Below are 19,043 nucleotides of genomic sequence, written 5' to 3'. Positions count from 1 at the left end.
GCAATGGTGGGGCCACCTCTGCAAAGTCCTTTGAGGTCCCAGCTCAGTTCTTAGAGGGGACGCGGGAGGTTCAGTAGGAAAGCTAGAACATTAGTATTCCTCTGTTTTGACTAAGCAGTCAGCACCGGCGGGTTGTTCTATTTGAATGAATGATCCCAGAGGCCGCGCCCAATGGGCGCCTGTGCCTCTTTAATATGCATGAGGCCCGCAGCCAATGGGCGGGCGAGGAGGCTGTTTTAAACGGCAGAGCCCGCTGGCCAATCAGGCGGCTCTCGTGGAGGCAGCTAGCGCGAGGCTGGGGAGCGCTGAGCCGCGCGTCGTGCCCTGCGCTGCCCAGACTAGCGAACAATACAGGTACGTTTCCGCCGCCCGCGCCCGCCGCCGCCGCTGCCGCCGCCGCCGCAGCGCCCGCACAACTTTCCAGCCCGCGGCGCCGCCAGCGCGCCCCGCCGTCGCGGTCTCCTGCCTCTCCTTCCCGCGTCCTTCCCGCCCGCTCCGCCTTCTCTCTACCTAGGTGGCCGGGAAGGAAGAAGCAATTCAGGTGTTTCAACTTTTCAGTGCTTTATGCCGAGCTCCCCGCTGTCGGGGCTGGGCTCCTTCCGCGGAGCCGCCGCCCCCCGGGGCCGTGCCGCGGGGCTCAGGCCGCCTGGGGCCAGGTGTTAGGGAAGCTGCGGCGGCCGCTCCAGCCGAGGGGCGGCTGCGGGCTTGAGTGGCGTGTGTCCCCGCGCCGGGCGGCGGCGTTGGGAAGGGGGCAGGGTGTTCCCCAGCCCGGGACAGACGCCGCGGGGGGCGGGCAGCCGGGGTCCGCCGGGGGTTGCGGCGCAGGCAAACTTCGCAGCCGGGCTTGGCCGGGCGCTGTGTGGGCCCGCGGGCTGCACTGCTGCTTCTGCATTAACATGGCCGTCTCGGGAGCGCACGGCGGTCCGGGGAGGGAGGGCGGTGGGCGGGCCGGCCGCCCCCCGCTCGTCGCCTGCCCGCCGGGGGCCGCCGCCGCCGCTAACATGGCTGGCGCGGTGCTGGGCCCTGCGGAGGGGAGGATAGGCGGGCGGGGCGGGCGGCGGGGCTCCGGGACGGGCTCTGGCCTTGGTCCCGGTGCCCGCGGCCCAGGGCTGGTGGCGTGGAGGGCCCGGGGCAGCACCGCGGGTCCCGGCGCGGCCAAGCGTCATGGCTGCATGGGCGCCTTTGTTATCCCGAGGAGTGCGCCCCGCGCCGGCAGTGGGGGGGCCGGCCGGCGGCCCCCGCAGCTCCTCGCCCCCGGGCGCCCCGGGCGGGGCGGGGTGGGAGCCAGCCAGCGGGCGGCGGCGGCGGCAACGGCGGGGCCCGGACCGCTTTGTTCGCCGCCGCCGCCGCCGCCTGCGCTGGCCGTGCGGATCAGCCATTTTAGCGAGCCGGGCTCAGGCACAGCGGGCGCCACCATCACCGCGGCCGCTGCCGGCCCGGCTCTGCGCCCCCGGAGCGCAGCTGCCACCGCCGCCCCCGGCCCCGCGAGTCCCCTGAGGGAAGCAGCGGTGGATTTCAGGGGCACTTTCTTTCATCAGGAAGCTTTTGACAAAATGGAAGGTGAATTATGGGTGTCCGGGTGACCCAGCACGGGGCCGAGCCCGGTTACCGGCTGCTGGCTCCCCTGCGCTGTCTTGCCCCACCCGCTCAGCCACTGCGGGGCCCTAATGCAGCCCCTTCGTCGGTTCCCGCAAAAGAGAGCGCTTTAGTTTTACATGATGACCTTGGGTGTGGGAAAAGGAAAAGATGGCGGGAAGCTGGGGGGGTGGGACAGGGACGATGACACGCCACAGCTGCATTTTTATTTGGAAACTTTGGAGAAAGTATTCCTGGCTGGACATGCGTTCCGTTCCGCTTTACAGAAGAGCAAGACTAGCCCCTCTGGTATCCCTTTTCCCCGTTAGATAATGACGAAGATACAGATTTGAACTAACAGCACAAGGATATCTGCTCACTTGCCACATCACGCTTCTTGTAAGAGCCATTTTTATAAGCCAAGACGCACCAAGAATAGTAAAATTTCAAATGTCCCCTATTTACAGTTCTGCTTTGATCTTGTGTTTAGCAGCGGTGACAGTATTTTTGTCCCTAACAGCAGTTAAACAGATAACCAGCTAGCTTTAAGTCATTGGTTTGAAGCTTCTATCAAACGCCTGCACCCCCTTACAAACGTGTCCTCACTGCGCCCTTCCCACTTTGTGGTTATAGTTTCCAAAACGTAGTAGTTCTGAACCGGAATGTAGTGCTGAGCCACCTACTTGGGTCTCTTCCATTTGGAGAACTTGATCGCTCTTGAAGAAGTAAGTCGCAAACCAGCGCGCTTCATGCTGGTCAAAAGTTAAATGACAAGCGACAGTGAAGCTGATTTCCTCCTCAGTCTGTCTTTGGCTGCCAGTGGCATCAGACATTTGGGGAGGGGGAGATGAGGGAGCTTCCTAATGGCAACCTCAGTTTAAATTTTGCCCTGCCTTTGGCGTATCTTGTAGTTCAATTCATTGGATTTGTTTTTCTTTGTTTCTCTTCCTTATATCTGTCACAGTCAAGATGGCTAAAGGTGATCCCAAGAAACCAAAGGGCAAGATGTCTGCTTATGCCTTCTTTGTGCAGACATGCAGAGAGGAACATAAGAAGAAAAACCCAGAGGTCCCTGTCAATTTTGCAGAATTTTCCAAGAAGTGCTCTGAGAGGTGGAAGGTATTTTTCTTTTGTATCCTTTAAGCTAGTCTTATTTGGATTTCACACCTAGGGGTTATTTACCTTTAGAGTAGCCCCAGTGACTTTTTTCCCCCTCTTGAGTTAAATACATCTTGCTTGCCTTTAGAATTTTGTGTATGTGCTCTTATTTTTTAACAATTCTACAAGGATTTAAGGCTTTCATCCCCTTTTGCAAGTGATTATAGCAGCTGCCACTTTAATTATAAGGCAACTGAACAGGTATGTGCTCTCTGCATTGAGGAATTTAACAGGTCCCGTTCTTTGCAGACAATGTCTGGGAAAGAGAAGTCTAAATTTGATGAAATGGCAAAGGCAGATAAAGTACGCTATGATCGGGAAATGAAGGATTATGGACCAGCTAAGGGAGGCAAGAAGAAGAAGGACCCTAATGCCCCCAAAAGGCCACCGTAAGTGACTATAAGGATTCACGATAACAGTGAAGAGCTTTTCTTCTGCTTGGAAGATTTTTAAAAATCATCTTACCTAAAAAACCCTTTACCTAAAAAATGGCAGAATACCTGTACAAAACATTGGAGCCGTTAAAATGCAATGGCAGGGAAGTCATAGTAAAGGCTCACGTGTTTGAAGTGTCTGTACCTGGTGGTTGCCTGTTGGCCTTTACTGGGAAGCAGGCAGACTAGTTGTATCAGCGTCTTTACGCATATGCTCTACCCCTTGCTCAGTAACTGAGAGACTGAGAAGCCACCGTGCATTTCTGAAGCAGCTTAAACGTTCTAGAACCTAACCTACAACTTTGTAGCATTGTATATGTTACCGCACATTTCTTCACTGTAAGGAGGAGTCATAGTGGTAGGAAATACGTGGGCTCAGGAATGTGGGATTTTTTTAAAATACTAGTTTCAGGTGTACAAAACAATGTAATAGACATTTACACCCCTCACAAAGTGATACCCCCCCTCCAAGTATACGCCTCTGACATTGTATATGGCTGTTACCAGTACCATTGACTATATTCCCTATGCTGTACTTTACATCCCGTGACTATATTCATATATTTAATTCTAGTTGACATTCAGTGTTATTCCATATCAGCTTCAGGTGTACAGCACAGGGGTCAGGCATCTACACGATCTATGAAGTGATCCCCCTGATAAGTTCAGTACTCATCTGACACCCTACATAATCTTTATGACATTATTGATTATATTCCCCATACTGTAAATGGGATTTTGACTGAAGCTCACGTTTTTGTGGGTTCTCATCTAATTTGTATAATTCTCTCGCCCAAGGTCTGGATTCTTCCTGTTCTGTTCAGAATTCCGCCCTAAGATCAAATCCACAAACCCTGGAATCTCTATTGGAGATGTGGCAAAGAAGCTGGGCGAGATGTGGAATAACTTAAGTGACAGTGAAAAGCAGCCTTACAACAATAAGGCGGCAAAGCTGAAGGAGAAGTATGAGAAGGTGAGGTGGGCCAGGGGGTGCAGTCTGGACTGTGAGCAGTCAGCTGCCCAGGGGGTGGGAGTGGGGGTGGGGCACAAGGCTGCTTTGCTGGGCTGAGTAACGGAGCAGAGCACGTGAGGGCCCATCTCCACGCAAGGTCAGCGGCGAGTGCTGGTGTTCAGGCTTCTGACAGATTTTAGTTTGTCTTGGGACAACTTCAGGCAGGCTTTAAAAACATGGGCTACCATGGACAGAAGATCTGATGGTGCTATTCACATGAATTAAAGGCCACTTGAACGCCCACTAAGTACCTTTATGTATCTGGGAACAAATCCTGCAAATACATGGCATCCCTGTCTTGTTTTCAACTCCTGCTTGCTTCTTCTAAGGCAGGGACAGCATGTTAGTACCCTTTGCTAAAACAGCTGCAGGAGAGCTTGTCTCCTCATTTGGAATGTGTCCCTGTTCCTTCCAGGATGTCGCGGACTATAAGTCTAAAGGAAAATTTGATGGAGCAAAGGGGCCCGCCAAAGTGGCCCGGAAAAAGGTGGAAGAGGAAGACGAAGAAGAGGAGGATGAAGAAGACGAGGAGGAGGAGGAGGAGGAGGAGGATGAATAAAAAAACTGTTTCTCTGTCTCCTTGTGAATACCTTAGCGTAGGGGAGCGCCGTCATTGGCACAGCTCTTACCCGAGGCGTGTCTGTTGCCCTCATTAGGATTAATTACACAGTTGGACCATGATCATATAGTCGTCTCTCAGAGTGCTCGAGAAATTGTCAGTGGTTCACGTGAAGTGGCCATGGGTGTCTGGAGCACCCTGAAACTGTATCAAAGTTGTACATATTTCCAAACATTTTAAAAAGGAAAAGGCTCTCGTGTTCTCCTCACTCTGTGCACTTTGCTGTTGGTGTGACAAGGCATATAAAGATGTTTCTGGCATTTTCTTTTTTTATCCGTAAGGTGGTGTTAACTATATGGTTATTGGCTAGAAATCCTGAGTTATCAACTGTACATATCTATAGTTTGTAAAAAGAACAAAACAACCCAGACGAGCTCTTGATGTTCCTTGCTTGGCGTTGAGGTTGTGGGGGAGATGCCTTTTGGAGGGGCCGTAGCTCAGGGCATGCACTGTGAGGCTGGACCTGTGGACACTGCAGTGGGCATCTGTTTAGCTTCAGGTTGTCTTGTTTTTGTATATAGCGACATAGCATTCTGCTGCCATTGTTAGCTGTGGAAAGGGGGGTCAGCTGGCATGAGAAGTGTTTGGATCTTTTTAGTTAAGTGCGGTAGTTTTAAACTGTTTGTTTTTCAAACAAACTGTAGAACTCTTCATTGTCAGCAAAGTGAAGAGCCACTGCATCCATGAAAGTTCAAGAACCTTCTGTACTAAACACAATTTGCAACGTTTTGTTATTTTTTGTATGTTTAGAATGCTGAAATGTTTTTGAAGTTAAATAAACAGTATTACATTTTTAAGCTGTTCTCTGTTATAACAGTCTAAATTTCTGACTCAGCTTTCTTAGCAGTTAAAACAACCCACTCCATTGTATTTGATGACTAGCCTCCCTGTAAATCTGGTAACTATGTAGCGGGCCTGCCTAGGACAAGATAAAGAGGGCTACTTGAAGGTATTGTGTGACTTTGTATCTCAGTGACTTTGTATCTGAATGGCAAAACAACCCACTCCATTGTATTTGGTGACTAGCCTCCCTGTAAATCTGGTAACTATGTAGCGGGCCTGCCTAGGACAAGATAGAGAGCTACTTGAAGGTACTGTGTGACTTTGTATCTCAGTGACTTTGTATCTGAATGGCGTGACTTTGTATCTGAAGGGTGTTAAGATGAAGTCTGAACTAAAATGTAAGAGCTAAGATAACTTGACACAGGCAAGGTTTAGCAGTCTTCACAGGTGGGTGGTCAGGATTGAGGCTGATTACTGCGTAGATTTATTTTTTCCTCCTGCCCAATTCTTGACACGGGTCAAATTCAACGCTGAACAACAAAAACATCCTTCCAAGGGTATGTATGGTGTGTCAGACGTTCAGGCTTCAGTTTTCCTCCCCACCATCCCCCAGTTCGTGTAGCAGAACATTATCCCTCTCAACAATTGAGGTCTTGAACTGCTGTTTCTGTCTCCTGGACTCCAACCAGGCGGGTTAGGTAGGGAGCAGTATCCAGTTTTCCCCATACCTCAAACCGAACACCCTAAGGAAGATGGCTGGGGCTCCTGTTGCAGAATCCAAGTTGGGGCACCTGAGCTGCAAGGCAGGCTGAGGGAATCAATTGCTTCTAAGCACCAAATGCATCACACGGAAAGTAGAATGACCAACCCACAATTGGAGCTCATTGGAAACGTGGAGTGTTGTTAAGTGTTTTTAAGCTGGAAGAAGCTTGGTTTGTTTCAGTGGTTGTGTCATGGTGATGCTGTAACACTTTGTCCAAGTTTGGGTGAGGGGTGATAGCCACAGCAGCAAAGTGGTGACATTAAATATTTTGCTGACTGATGTGTACATACATCTTATAACTTGGCAGTGATGAAGGTACTGTGTTGTGGGTGAGTGTGGGTGCTGCTCCCCCTTGACACTCAGATACGTATGATTGAGGCTGGGAAGCACCTGGGAGTGTTTTAATGCCATTACTCAGGAGAAAGCAGCTTTTTCTTATAATTGACTTTGGAATCTTGTATGTCTGCAGGTGGTGTCCTCCCCACCCTATCAAGTCCCGGATGGATACAAGTCACGGTCATGACCACACTGGCGTGTTCTCTGATCTCTAATCTGGATTCATAGCCATTCCTTCTCACATCACGACATTTGTCCTAAATGTTTCTCTAGTCCTAGAAAATGATCACTAATTTAAAACTCCTTGATGCTGAGCTTTGCCAGGAGGCACTTGTTCCAGGATTGCCCCTCATCCGTGCCCTTGTCACTTTCCTCCAGCCATCACTTGGCATTGTAGACCGAAGCTGCTACTGCCCGCCACAATGTGCCATGCCAGGATTGGGGCGCTGTGGGCAACCTTGTCAAACATGGAACAGAAGCTCAACTTGTCACAACAGATAGATTTCTGCTAAGTGACGCCCCTCTATCTGGTTGTAACTAGACATGCTAACTATGGAAGGGGGTGATTTACTCTTGTGCTCTCACAGTAACTAACCAGAAGTGGGGAAAGCTGTTCAGTGATTTTTTTTTAGTAGTTTCTTTTTATTTACTTATTATTTTTTTATTAGTTTCAGGTGTACAAGACAAAGTAATACTTAGACGTTTATCATTTATATCCTTCACACTGTGAACCCCCGTCCCCCATCCACTATCCCTCTGAGATCACACAGAGCCATTACATTTCCACTGTCTCTATTCCTAATACTATACTCCACTTCTTGTAAGTATATACATACATTATATATATATATACACATACACACACACACACACACACACATATATATATAAAATTCTAGTTGGCATTCATTATTGTTCAGCTTCAGGTGTACAGTGCAGTGATCAGGCATCTACATCATCCCTGAGGTGGTCTCCCAAATGGGACACGTGTCCATGGGATACACTGCAGTGATCAGGCATGTTCAGTGATTTTTGATTAAGCAGACATTTAGTTCCAAAAAGACTCACCCCATCATAAGATGGCTCTTGATGGAATGATGCTCTGTAGCTTCTCTAAGATGTGACAACTGGCATAGTGTCACCACCTAAGTCTTAGGCTTAGCTTAATTTCTGGACCCACAGGAGGTGTTCTTGTAATGCCAACCTGTTACTCTTTTTTTTTAAATCTAAAGGACAGTACCTGCTTTCTCTAACCACCTCTCTCCAACCTCCACACCCTGTTCTTAAATGGTGTTTTATCCTTTGGAAAGAACAGGCAGTGATGTAGCAACTATTGTCTGTCTCCTGTGTGTCTTCTTGTCACAAATATATTTGGGGACATTGGATGCATTAATTTTCTGTAATAAGGTTCTTAATCAGTCATCCCCCAAAGTGATTAGTGGGCTGTCTGCAATCTGTTTGAGATACTGAACCTCTGTGTTTTGGGTTGATTATAATCAAGGTTTAGAAGTACAAGCTTTGCTGTAACCACAGATCCAAACTAGCATTTAACCGAGAGATAACATCAAAAAGGGGAAGTGGTAAGGACTCCAAAGTCCCTACATCAACCTTTCAGCCAGGGACATAGAGGGGGAGTTGGCTCTGGAGCTCTATGCCAGGGTAAATATGTAATTTGTAGGTCGCTAATGAGCTGCTGTGGATAAAGTGGGTACTTGTAATCAGCCAACCCTGCCAACCAGGGCTCCCTAAGGTCGAGGGTTGGGGTTTAGTTGGTGGACAGAGCCAGGCCCAACAAGGAGTTTTGGATGAGAGCCCTGGGGGTGGCTTACTGTTCTTGGCCCCTGGCTTAGTTTCCTGTGGAGCCCAGGGCTACTTGGGAGGGAATTGCTAGTGGGCCAGCTTGGCAGTCCCAGGCTTCTCTTCTTGCTTCAACCAGAGCAACCCCCCACCCTGTTTGGTATCTTGAGAATCCTCCTAAGATTTCAACTTTAAAAAGAAGCTAAGACACCATATTGATACGGGGCGTGGGGGAACTTCACATCATCTCAATGGATACATAAAAAGTATCTGATTAAATCCAGTATCTTTCATGATAATAATAAAAAAAAACACCAAAAAACACTCAGAAAAAGGACTAGAAGGGAACTTCCTCAACCTGATAAAAGGTCTTAGGAGAACCCATAGCTAATATCATACTCAAAGACTTAAAGCTTTCCCTCTAAGTTCAGGAACAAGATAAGGATTCCTGCTTGTGCCACATCTATTCATCATTGTACTAGAAGTTCTAGCCAGGGCAATTAGGCAAGAAAAAGAAAAAGCACCCAGACTGGAAATGAAGGAAAAAAGCTATGTCTATTTTTGGATGACGTGATCTTGTATAGAGACCATCCAAGGAATTTCTAAATAAAACTGTCAGAACAAATAAATTCAAAGTTGCAGGATACAAGATCAGTGTAGAAAATTTTGTATTTCTGTACATTAACAACAATTTGAAAATAAAACTAAGTAAATTCATTTACAATAGCATCAAAATAATAAAATACTTGGTAATAAACTTAACAAAAGAAATGCTAAACTTATATGGGGAAAACAACAAAATCTTGTTGAAAGGCACTAAAGACCTAAAGAAATGGAAAGACATCTCACGTTCATGTGTCAGAAAACAATATTGTTAAGATGGCAATACTCCTGAAATTGATTTATACATTCAGTCAATATAATCCCTATCAGAATCCCAGCTCGCTTCTTTCTAGAAACTAACAAAGTGATTTTAAATTTCATATGGAAATTCAAGGGATGCAGGATAGTCAGAACAATCTTGAAAAAGAAAAACTAAGTTGGATAACACAGACTTCTCGATTTCAAACTTATTACAAAGCTACAGTAATCAAGACAATGTGGTACCATCATAAGAACAGACATATAGACAAATGGAGTAAAATTGAGAGTCCAGAAATAAACCCATACATCTAGGGGCAATTGATTTTCAATACGGGTACTAATATCATTCAACGGGGGAAAGAATAGTCTTTTAAACAAATGGGGTTCATGTGCAAAGGAATTAAATTTGACCTCTACCTCACATCACATACAAAACATTCGAAACAGATCTAAGACCCAAATGTAACAGCTAAAATTATAAAACTCTTAGTAGAAAACATAAGTGAAAACCTTTGTGACCCTGGATTTGGCAACGGTTTCTTAGGACACCAAAAGCACAAAGCAACTGAAGAAAACAATAGATAAATTGAACTTTATCAAAATTAAAAACAAAAATCTTTTGTGCTTCAAACAATACCATCAGGAAAGTGAAAAGACAACCTACAGAATATGAGAAAATATTTGCAAATCAAAGAAAAATTTAGTATTCAAAATACATAAACTATTACAACTCAATAATGAAAAGAAAAATAGCCCACTTTAAAAACTGGGCAAAAGATCTGACTAGACATTTCTCCAAATAAAGTGTACCAATAAGCACATGAAAAGATGCTCTGCATCACTAGCCATCAGGAAAATGCAATTCAAAACCATAATGAGATACCACTTCACTCCCACTAGCATGGCTAGAATAACATGTAAAGGAAAATAACTAGTATTGGTGGGGATGTGGAACAGTTTATACCTTCGCACATTGCTGGTGGGAATGTAGGATGGTGTAGTCTCTGTGGAAAACAGTATAGTCCCTTGGTAAGTTAAACATAGAATATGAACATAGACATCTGACCCAGGAATTCAATTCCTAGGTATACACTCAAAGAACTGAAAACAGGTATCCAAACACAAAATCTTGTACATGAATGTTCATAGCAGCATTATTCATAATAGTTAAAAAGTGGAAACAACCCAAATGTCCAACAACTGATGAATGAATAAACGACTCTATCCATACAATGCAATATTATGAGCTATAGAAAAGGAAGGAAGTACTGACACATGCTACTACGTAAATGAACCTTGAAAACATTATGTTAAGGAAAAGAAACCAGTCACAAAAGAGCACATATTGTATGATTTCATTTATATGAAATGTCTAGAGTAGGCAAATCTATAAAATCATAGACACAGACAATAGTTTAGTGGTTACCAGAGGGTAAGGGGCGTGGGAGATGAGGGTAAGGGGGATCAAACATATGGTGATGGAAGGAGAACTGACTCTGGGTGGTGAACACACAATGGAATTTATAGATGATGTAATACAGAATTGTACACCTGAAATCTATGTGATTTTACTAACAATTGTCACCCCAATAAATTTAAAAAAAAGAAAATAGATTAGTGGTTGCCTATGGCTGGTGGTTGCTGGGGGTGGGGGGGCAGAAATGGGGAATGGCTACTAATAGGGAGGAGGTTCCTTTCTGGGAAAATGAAACTTCTAAAATTAGATAGTGGTTATGGTTGTACAACTTTGTGAATATGGTAAAAATTGTACACTTTAAGTGGATGAATCCTATGAAATGTGAATTATATCTCTATAAAGCTATTGAAAATAAATGGTGGGAAAAGTCCAGTGTAGAGGGAAATGTTGAAGCACAGAAGGAGAATATTCAATTGATGGACCAAGGTCGCCTGGGCAAAGAGAGGGAGTGGATCCAGAGCAAACTTGAAGGAATTGGCCTTTTTGAGAAGGGAAGACACTAGAGTTGTCAGTAGGAAATAATGGAGTGCCCATCTGGCAATTTTATTTCCTTGTGAAATTTATGGTGGGGGGAGCAGAGAGGAAGGGTGGAGTTTAAAGTTAGTCCGGATAGTGTTGTGCAATGAAGGCCAGTAGAAGTGGATTTTGAGGAGGACATACTCAGCACAGTCACTTGCTGCTGAGAGTTCAAGCGATGCAGTGATGGAAAGGTGTTTTTGCACTTGATAGCATGGGAAGGTCTTATGACAGCTGGTTCAGGGGAATGGAGACCTGATTCTAGTGTGAGAGGCCTGGGAGGGTAGACCTGGGGGAGGAGGGGCCATGGAGTGAGGAACAGAATCAGAGTGGATTTTTTGTGTGTCATTGCTCTTGCTTTTAAGATAGGAGAGACATAAGGGGTTATGATCCATGATGACACTACCTGTATTGTATATTGTGAGGCCAGGCTTCTCTGCACTTCGGACCTGTAGATCCAATTGTCTTTTCGACAAGCCACTTGGATGACCCACAGGCACCTTGAACTCCACACGTTCAAACCTAAGCTCATCATCTTCCCCCAAATCTATTCTTCACTCCAGCCTGCAATTTGGAACTCCACCCAGGCTCTGCTTCTCACTCTTTAGTTAATCAGTTCCAAAATCCTGCCAATTGTATTTCCTAAAATATCTTGGATCCACCCCTGCTCTCATTCATGCTGTCAGTGTAGGTGAATCTCTTGTCTTCAAATTATCCTATCCCCTTTTAGGGCTAGACTAGAACTTGCATTTTCCAGGCTTTTGCTCATCAATTTCCCTCCAGGGAAATCTCAAACTCTCGGGCCTTGGTTGGATCCATCTGCTATAGTACTGTCAGAGCTGGAGTGTTAAGAGCTAGAGACATGCTGTAGCTCTCAGGTCCTTACTATATTTTGTCTGCATGAATGTAACAGTTTCCCAAGTGATTTTCCTGCTTTCTCTCATACACCAACTCTATCTCAGACAGTATAGCTACTGACATATAGTTGGTCCTCAATACATATTCATTGAATAAATTAATGGATAAATAAATAAATTAATTAATTAATAGAAACAGATCATGGAAAATGTCAGCAGTGGTAGGCCATGTAGGCCATCTTTAGAATTTTGAAATTTCCTAGGGTTAATGGCAAGCATTTAAGAATTTTCCTCTGTTGATGTTTTGTGGGCTGGTAGATGGTGATATGATCAGATATGTAATATAGTTCAATTACACTGGTATCTGTGAGAAGAATAGATTAGAAGACACAAGGAGGGGCAAGAGTGGAAGCAGGTATTAGGATAAGCCCACAGGCTACAAAGAAAAACCCCTCAATTCTTAGTGACTTAACACAATAAAAGGTTTACATCTCACTGACATTAACCCAATCAGATATTTGTCAAGCAGTCTTTCATGTTGTGACTCAGGGATTCCTGCTCCTTCCATTTTGTGGAGTCACCATTTTCTTTTTCTTTTTAATTAAAGTTTATTGGGGTGACAGTGGTTAGTAGAGTTACATAGATTTCAGGTGTACAATTCTGTAATACATCATCTATATATCACATCGTGTGTTCACCACCCAGAGTCAGTTCTCCTTCCATCACCATATGTTTGATCCCCTTTACACTCATCTACCACCTGGAGTCACCATTTTCAACCTATGACCTCCATGTCACTGTAGAATAGGCTTTAGGATGAGGCCTGGAAGTGGCTTTACATAAATGTTGTCCACATTCCGTGGTTCCTAAATGAACTGCAAGGCATTTGGGACATGTGGTCATTCTGTGTGTGCCCAGGGAGAAAATGAAATGGATTTGTGAACACATGGCAATGGGATAGGGATGGTTGTGGGAGTCTGTCTGGATGACAGACACTGGTGGCTTGTACAACAGTGGTGGTGATGGGGTTGAAAAGAGTAATGGGATTCAAGAGATACTTAGTATTGCTGGGACTCAGTGGGGGATTTGAGGAGAGGGATGAGGAAGAAGGAAGAGTTGAGAATGAGTCTATTTTTCTCACTTGGGGCACTGGAGGGATGGCAGTCTTTCATATAAATGTCTGACCACTATGCTGTACACCTGAAACTAATATAATATTGAATGTCAACTGTAATGGGAAATATTTTTAAAAGATAATAAATAAAGAAAGACCCCTGAGGAGAAGCAGGTTTAAGAGGGAATTATCTCAAGGCTTAGCAGTGTTCAGAAAGGCAACAGGTTCAAGTTCACATTTCCCCACAAGGGAACGTTTGTAACTTGGAATCACAGACCACTGATGCTGTCAGCCTAAGTCTTTCCCTCTCAGGACTAGTCTGGAATTTGCATTTTTTTCAGACTTTTTTTTTTCCATTGGTTTCCCTCCAGGGAAATCTCCAGCTCTGACACCATGGTAGGATCTGTCTGCTATGGTATGACCTTACCAGAGTGTCAGAGCTAGAAATTTCCCAGGAGGGAAACTAAATCCCTTGGGCTGGAAGGGGGCATCCCCCTTTCCACACTCACACTTCTAAATCTGTTTCTAAACTGGGAGCGTTTGAGAAAAAGCTCAAAGAACCTTGCTGTTGTTGGCCTCAGGCCACAGTTGGTTTTTTCAATCCACATAGGAAATACGAGATGCACATTTTCCTAGGGTGTGTATTTTGTTCCAAGCCTGTGGTGGGTTTTTGTTTAAAAAGTCTTTTGGAAACATGTGATTCGGTGGCAATGTTGATTGCAATATTTGACAGTTCCCATTGCAAGATGTGTAGAACATATGATGCTTTTGTCCTCTGTCCAAACTCTCAGTTGTGTACATGAAAAAAAGGGCTGGTATTTCAGTGATGAAACATTAGCAGAAGGCTGAAATGTGTCACTTAAAAATATTGGGCTAGCCATGATTTTTTTAATCCTCTTGTTCTGGAGCTGCTATTAACTACTATATCAAGACACTCTCTTCTGCATATATTTAATTTATCAAATAAAAGCAATTGATTGAGGAGCATAAGCCCCAAAGTTTCTATCTGATTTAGCTAGGAAAGTTTATCCTCAGACTAAGAGGCCACACAGGATTGTAGAGGGAACATCAAATAACTAGCTTAATGCCTGGAATGCAGGAAGACTACAAACATGCATTCCCTTTCTTGGCGCTGCTCATCCCCCTCCCCACTTGAGGAATGCGAAGGTCTGGGTTCTAGAGGAGCTAACTTGCCTGTGGTTATACAGATGGTGGTGGAGCTAAAATTCACACTGAAGGCTGCTGACTCCTAAATCTGTTACTACCCACCTGCCTACAGAGAACACATACTATGTGCCAAGTATCCCCCTAGAAGCTGAGGATATGGAAATCATGGCACTATAGCATGACCCTGGCCCTCGAGTTATTCATAGACTGCTACAGAGTTAAGTGAACAGTAACTAGAATACAGTAACTGTGCTAATAGAAGTCAGCAGGGGGCTTCTAGGGAGAAAGGGGAAGGAACAGTTTATACAGTGCCCAATCAGGGAAGTCTTCCTGGAGGAGGAGATGCTTGAGTTATTTGTTAAAGGGAGAGGAGTAAGCTAAATGAAGAGGGATGGGAAGAGGGGATAGCACACACAAAAGCATAGAGAGGAGAATCAGTATGGTATATACTGGGAATTGCAATCAGTTTCTTTAGTGGGAGGTGTATTAGGTATTTATTGCTGCATAACAAATTACCTGATACTCTAGTGGCTTAAAATATAACATTTTTTATCTCACAGCTCTTTGGGTCAGGAATCCAGACCACATAGCTGGATCCTCTGTTTCAAGGTCTTGGCCAGGGTTTCAGTCATCTCAAGTCTTGCTGGAGGAGGATCGCTTCCACACTCACTCGCATGGTTCTAGGTTGGATTTATTTTCTCATTGCCTGTTAGTTGGAAGCTGCCCTCAGTTTCTGGTCACATGGGCCATTACGCAGGGTGGCTCACAACATGGCAGCTTGATCCAACCAGGGAGAGCAAGTGAAAAGAGCCAGAGAGATAGTGTGTGTGAGCAAGATGGAAGTCACAGTGTCTTTGGAACCTAGTGTCAGAAGTGAAATCCCATCACCTTTGCCATATTCATTAGAAACAAGTTAGGAGGCCTAGCCCTCACTCAAGGGAAGGGGATTATACAAGGGCATGACCACCAAGAGTTGGGGATCATTGGGATCAAGTCAGAAAATTTCAGTTGTATTTAATTTATAAATACGTATCGTTCATATCAATCTTTTAAGGCTTTTTCTCACATAAAATTACATCAAAGATTCATGCATATTGTGTTGCTTTAGTTCATTCACTATGACTGCTATATTCCATTGTGTATTCATACCATTGGTTATTTATTTTCACCCATGGATGGGCATTTGAGTTGCCTGGGGCTGAGGAAGTTTGGGTGGGGGGAATGGAGAGTGACTATAATGGGGTTTTTGAGGGAACTGTGATTCAAATGTTCTAAATTTAGATAGTAGTGATGATTGCACAGCTCTGTATATAAAAACCCCCCATCAAACTGTACACTTTAAATGGGTAAATTGTATGGCATATGCATTATATATCAATAAAGCTCTTATAAAAACTCTATGGCAATGAATTTGAAAATGTAGAGAAAGAAAATTTCCTAGCAGAATATAAAATACCAATACTGACCCAAGAAAAAACAGAAAACTTAAAAAGAAATGCATTAGGTAATAGGAAAATGCAAGTTAAAAACTACAATGAGATATAACTACACACCCACCAGATTGGCTAACATGAAAAAGACAGACAACTTCAAATGTTGGTGAGAATGTACAGCTTGTGGCATTCTCAGACACTGCTGGTGAGAGTATAAATTGGTAGTTCCATTATGAAAAACTGCTTAGAAGTATCTATTACAACTAAATATTTGCTATATTTGAAAGTTGTTAAGAGAGTAGATCCTAAGAGTTCTCATTAAAAGGAAAATAAGAATATTGGTTTGCTTTTTTTGTATCTGGATGTTATCGTGGTGATCATTTCACAATATATGTAAGTCAAGTGCGTATGTCAATTATGTCTCAATCAAACTGGGAAAATAAATACATATTAATTGCAAAAAGCCCACCACTAAACATTTGCATACCCCACAATACAGTATTTCCACTCCTAGGTGGGTATACCAATGGAAAGAGTTCCATACCCACAAGCTCTGAGCAAGAGGTTCATAATGGCACTATTTGTAATAGCCCAAAACTACAAAAAACACATATGCTCATCAACAGTACAAAGGGAAAAATCAATTGTGGTATATTTATACAGTGGAATACTGTGCAATAATGAAAGATAATGAAATATAGGCACGTGCAACAACTTGGGTGAATCTTGCAGACATAATGTTGAATGAAAAAACCCAGACACAAAAAGAGTACATATTGAATGATTCCATTTGTTTGAAGCTCAAGACAGGCAGAAAAAAAACGGGGTCGGCCCAAGGGGCTCAGGTGGTTGGAGTACCGTGCTCCTAACGCGGAGCGCTGAGGTCGCCGGTTCGATTCCCACATGGGCCAGTGAGCTGCGCCCTCTACAGCTAAGATTGGGAACAACGGCTCTCCCTAGAGCTGGGCTGCCATGGGCTACCCTGTGCTGCCAGGAGCAGCTGGTGGCCAGCGTGAGTGGCTGGCACAACCATCGTGAGCTGCTATGTGCTGCCGCGAGCTGCTGTAAGTAGAGGGCAAGGCTCATAATACCAGCATGGGCCAGGGAGCTGTGTCCTACACAACTAGACTGACAAACAACGGCTTGAACCAGAGTGTGGGGGAGGGGGAGAAGTGGGGGAAAATGGGTATTCCTGGGAGCAGGGTACTGACTGCGAAGGGGAATGAGGAAATCTTTTGGGGTGCTGAAAACACTCTGTCTTGATCTGAATGGTGGATATATGGGTGTATACATATATAAAAATGCATTTACATGTATAGTTAATGTCAGCAGACTTTATACACTTTATTGTATGTTCACTATCCCTTAATTAAACAGTTATATTTTTTTATGGTCATGGGATGTAAAGTACAGCATGGGGAATACAGCCAATAATATTGTAATAACTATATATGGTGTCAGATGGGTACTGGACTTATCAGGGTGATCACTTCGTAAGTTATATGAATGTCTAATCACAATGCTGCACACCAGAAACTAACATAATATTGTATGTCAACTGTAATTGAAAAAAAAATTTAAAGGAAGAAGATGTGCATGTTCTAGACATTTATTTCTGATAATGGAAGACCAGGTAAATTGAACCGACCCTTCTGTTGAAAAAATTGGACAAAATATTTTCTAAAATCACTTCAAAGACATCAATGAGCTAACTAGATAGTGAAAGAAAAATACTGAGCCAAGATCTGGGAGACAAGGGAATTAAGAGAGGTGCGCCTGGTACTTGGATCTGTTTTTCCCCTGGGATGTTTAGGGTTTGCTGATTTAGAAGAAGCAGCTGAGGGCTGAGGACAATCACAGTCCAGAATCCACCAGGAGCATACGAGTATATGGACACCTGATCTATGACAAATGTGTCACTGTGCTAAGCCAATGAGAGAACCACATGAAAAGATGAAATTAAAGCCCTGCCTGGTACCACATACACAAACAAATTCTGGGTGGATTGTAGACCTAAAGGCTAAAAGGTAAAACAATGACACTTTCCAAAGGTTATACTGGAGAATATCTTCATAAAATAACGTAGGGAAAGACTTTGAATCAAGGCACACAAAACAAGCACTAACCAGAGAAGATATGAATTACACTATAATAAAGTCAACACCTTCTGTTTATAAAAAGACATCATCATCAAAGGACATGAACAGGCAAGCCACAGAGTGGGAGAAGATATTTGAAACACATACAATTGCAAAAGACTTGCATCCAAAATATATGAAGAACACCTACAAATTAATAAGAAAAAGTCAGACAACCCTACAGAAAAGTGAGCAAAAGATTTGAATAATTACTTCACAAAAGAGGATATTTAATGGCCAATAAGCATATGAAAAGGTGCTCAATGTCATTAGCAATAATGAAAATGAAACTCTTATCAGAGTGGCTGAAATGAACAAGTCTGACAATCCAAAACACTGAGGAAGATGTGTTGTTCCTGTGCTGCTCTTGGGAGTTTATGTTGGTACTACCACTTTGAAATACAGTTTTAGCATCATTTAACAAATTAGGTGTGCACACTATGGAAGAGCAGGCACGTGAGGCCCAGGAGACGTAGTATTCACAGCAGCATTTTTTGTAATGGGCACGAAGTGGAAACAACTCAAATGTCCATCTATAGCAAAATGGATAAAGAATTCATGGTATATTCATACAATGGAAATAAATTAGCTTCAAGTATCCACAGCAACATGGATAAATCTCACAGACATTGTGCTGAGTGAAAGAAGCAGGATGATTTCATTAATACAAGATTCATAAACAGGCAACACTAAACTTCTTTTGAGATACACACAGAGATGGCTCAACTATAAAGAAAAGCAAGGAGTGGATACACTAAAAGTCAAAATAGTATTTACCCCTAATGGAGAATGAAGAAGATTGTTACCATGAGGGCAGTTATGGGCTGAGTTGTGTCCCCCTAATTCATATGTTGAAATCCTTACTCTCAGAACCTCAGAAGGGGACCATATTTAGAACTAGATCTTTAAGATGTGATTATGTAAACATGGGGTCCTTAGGGTGGGCCCTCATCCAATCTGACTGGTGTCCTTATAAGACAAGGAGATTAGGACACAGACA

General features: G+C 43.9%; 1 protein-coding gene across 5 annotated transcripts; it reads left to right on the top strand.

Annotated features, from left to right (window-relative positions):
• Positions 1-279: 279 nt before the first annotated feature.
• HMGB3 (high mobility group box 3) lies at positions 280-5,595 on the top strand. Of its 5 annotated transcripts, XM_081042454.1 has the most exons (6): positions 336-541; positions 1,905-1,974; positions 2,540-2,694; positions 2,983-3,122; positions 3,966-4,140; positions 4,595-5,595. In XM_081042454.1, the coding sequence occupies exons 3-6, from the start codon at positions 2,545-2,547 to the stop codon at positions 4,736-4,738; spliced, it is 609 nt and encodes a 202-aa protein (XP_080898580.1). In that variant the 5' UTR covers positions 336-541; positions 1,905-1,974; positions 2,540-2,544; the 3' UTR covers positions 4,739-5,595. The 5 variants fall into 5 exon arrangements, with proteins under 5 accessions (XP_080898582.1, XP_080898580.1, XP_080898579.1 ...); XM_081042456.1 differs by lacking the exon at positions 1,905-1,974 and having other exon boundaries at positions 280-354; XM_081042453.1 differs by lacking the exon at positions 1,905-1,974.
• Positions 5,596-19,043: the final 13,448 nt, after the last annotated feature.

This window comes from Rhinolophus hipposideros, assembly GCF_964194185.1.
Source record: "Rhinolophus hipposideros genome assembly, chromosome: X".
Lineage (NCBI taxonomy): Eukaryota > Metazoa > Chordata > Mammalia > Chiroptera > Rhinolophidae > Rhinolophus > Rhinolophus hipposideros.
This window is presented reverse-complemented; position numbering and strand designations above follow the sequence as displayed.

Coding starts and splice junctions, on each gene's coding strand:
- HMGB3 (XM_081042452.1), top strand. Junction 2,695..2,982: donor AGTGCTCTGAGAGGTGGAAG/GTATTTTTCTTT, acceptor CGTTCTTTGCAG/ACAATGTCTGGGAAAGAGAA. Junction 4,141..4,594: donor TGAAGGAGAAGTATGAGAAG/GTGAGGTGGGCC, acceptor TGTTCCTTCCAG/GATGTCGCGGACTATAAGTC.